General features: G+C 54.6%; 1 protein-coding gene across 1 annotated transcript in view; it reads left to right on the forward strand.

The window, feature by feature from the left end:
- Positions 1–455: 455 nt before the first annotated feature.
- Positions 456–2283, forward strand: part of VOLCADRAFT_84837 (uncharacterized protein) — a gene marked incomplete at its 5' end in the record, with an annotated part of 18830 nt that continues 17002 nt past the window's right edge. The window contains 4 exons of the mRNA XM_002959260.1: positions 456–576; positions 965–1047; positions 1245–1368; positions 1584–1673. Coding sequence (XP_002959306.1) covers positions 456–576; positions 965–1047; positions 1245–1368; positions 1584–1673 — 418 coding nt within the window. The remainder of the gene's footprint in view (positions 577–964; positions 1048–1244; positions 1369–1583; positions 1674–2283) is intronic.

Consider the following 2283-nt stretch of genomic DNA (forward strand, 5'->3'; position numbering starts at 1 on the left):
AGATGCAGGTTGCAGTACGTTGAAGATTAATCAATCTGATATTGTTGGGTATTAGCATTTTTTCTTTTTTGAGTCCTGTTTCCAATTTGGCGGTTCATGAGCCTTTTGGCTCGTCTGGACCGTACAAGCATGAAGCTTGTAAACGTAAACGGGCAAAAAAAAAGTTTACAAGCAAGCGTAATCCCTTCAGTACTGGATTGGGGACAAGCATACAAGTTGCAAAGTGCGTTATGTTCGTGACATGCAGGCAGGTACAGATGTTTACCGAACCAACGGTCGGAATGAGACACAAGTCCGAGGGCAGGACGTGACCTTTGAGGTATGAGTAATTGGGAACTTTACCCTCTGGAGTATGTACGTGAACATAAACGTGTTCCCAAGCTCTGCGGTAACCACTCGATTTGCAGTTGGTCGCCGCGCTCTGCAACCCACCTGGTGCCCTAATGTCGGAAAACATGGCGGCCCTAACGCCACGGACTCCTTGCATTGTTAGCGCTGTAAGGACACCCTTAGGTGCCTTCCAGGGAGCTTTGTCATCTTATACCGCAATGGAGCTTGGGGCGTTTGCTATACGCGGTGAGCCTTGCGCTGTGGCTACTGAAATGTGTTTGCAATCCCAGGCAGAAGCAAAGCACCTTTCTTGATCGAATTACAGCTTGTGACAGTACCGGAACAGTTAGGCGGTGCCGACGTTTCTCTACTCTTATAATGGATTGGCTGAGTGGAATTGACTGCATGCCCTTGCGATCTCATGAAAGCATGTCAGGCTTATTTCAACCCGTAGACTAGTTGATGCCCTAACTCACGCCCGTCCTGTGTCACGCCAATGCAGCCAACGATGGAATCTGCCTCTTAGTAAGAACTTTATGAACTTGACAGAATTCTGTTATTTCCTCTACCTTTGGCGTCCTTACCTCCTCAACAAATCTAGGATGATATCATGGTGCCCTTGTTCCACTTCTAGGAGCCCTGGAGCGGGCCGGTGTGCGGCCGGAAGATGTCGATGAGGTTATCTTTGGCAATGTTATATCCGCGAACCTCGGCCAGGTGCGACCCTCCTGCTGCTGCTGCTGCTGCAGCTGCTGTCTGCTGCTGTCAAATCCTCAGACAGATATAAGCCCGCATCGATTGGACACGTCACCGACAACCCCCTTGTGCGTTTCACCCTTTTCCTCGCCCACCAAGTGTGAGCGTGTGGGTTTTCAACCTTCCCCCACCTCCTTTCCCTCCCCCTGCGGAATCAGGCTCCCGCCACCCAGGCGGCCCTCGGTGCCGGGCTCCCCCCCAGCACCCCCTGCACGCTGGTGAACAAGGTATGCTCCTCGGGGCTGAAGGCGGTGATGCTGGCGGCACAGGCGATCATGGCGGGTAAGGTTTCCGCGGCGGAATAGGGTTGTTAGTCGTTTGTCGTTAGGGTTCGGTTGCTGGGTGGTTAGAAGAGTGCGGGGCGAAGAGGAAGAGGAAGAGGCAGAGTCTCCTCCAAGTCCAACCCCCGTTTCATCGCCACCGCGCAACCCTTCCCCCACCGCGCAACCCTTCCCCCGGACCCCCCCCGGCCCCCACCCACACCCGGTTGCGTTCAGGCTCTGCTGACGTCATTGTGGCTGGCGGCATGGAGAGCATGAGTAACGCCCCACATTACCTGCCCGGGGCCAGGAAGGGCCTGAGACTGGGTGGGTGTCTCCATAGAGTGCGCCATAGGGGGGAAGGGGTTGGTACGTGCGTGTGTGTGTGTATGGGGGGTTGCGTGTACGTGTTTTTCGTTTAATGATTTAATCTTCGGTAAGGAGGCCAATGCGGACGGCAGAAGCTCGCGTCAAAAAGAGGTACTCCAGAAGCCAAAAGAAAGCGATGTGCCCCTTGGTGCTGTGAAAGGCGCTGTGATTAGTGGTTTTAGTGAGCCGCGATGAGGGAAATGGCGAAGGTGGTGGTGATGCTGTGAGGTGGTGTTTGCGGGTGTTGCTGGGCGCTGCGGCGCCGCGGGCAATAAGACGAAGGCGTGGGAAGGACAGGGCAGGTGGGTTAGTTGGGTGAGGAAGGGGAGCAGGTTTGTTGTGGCATAGTGACAGAGCGAGGGCCCATGTGTGCGGTGGTAGCGGTGGTAGTAGGGGGGGGCCGCTGGTGATGTAGCTCTTTTTGATGATATTTTGTTATTGTGTCGTGCTGATGTTTCCTGTTGTTGATGTTCACTGATGTTCAGGCGACGGCTCCGTTGTGGACGGTCTTGTCAAGGACGGTCTGTGGGACCCGTACGGCAACATCCACATGGGCAGCTGTGCGGAG

Source organism: Volvox carteri (assembly GCF_000143455.1).
Source record: "Volvox carteri f. nagariensis unplaced genomic scaffold VOLCAscaffold_149, whole genome shotgun sequence".
Taxonomy (NCBI): domain Eukaryota; kingdom Viridiplantae; phylum Chlorophyta; class Chlorophyceae; order Chlamydomonadales; family Volvocaceae; genus Volvox; species Volvox carteri.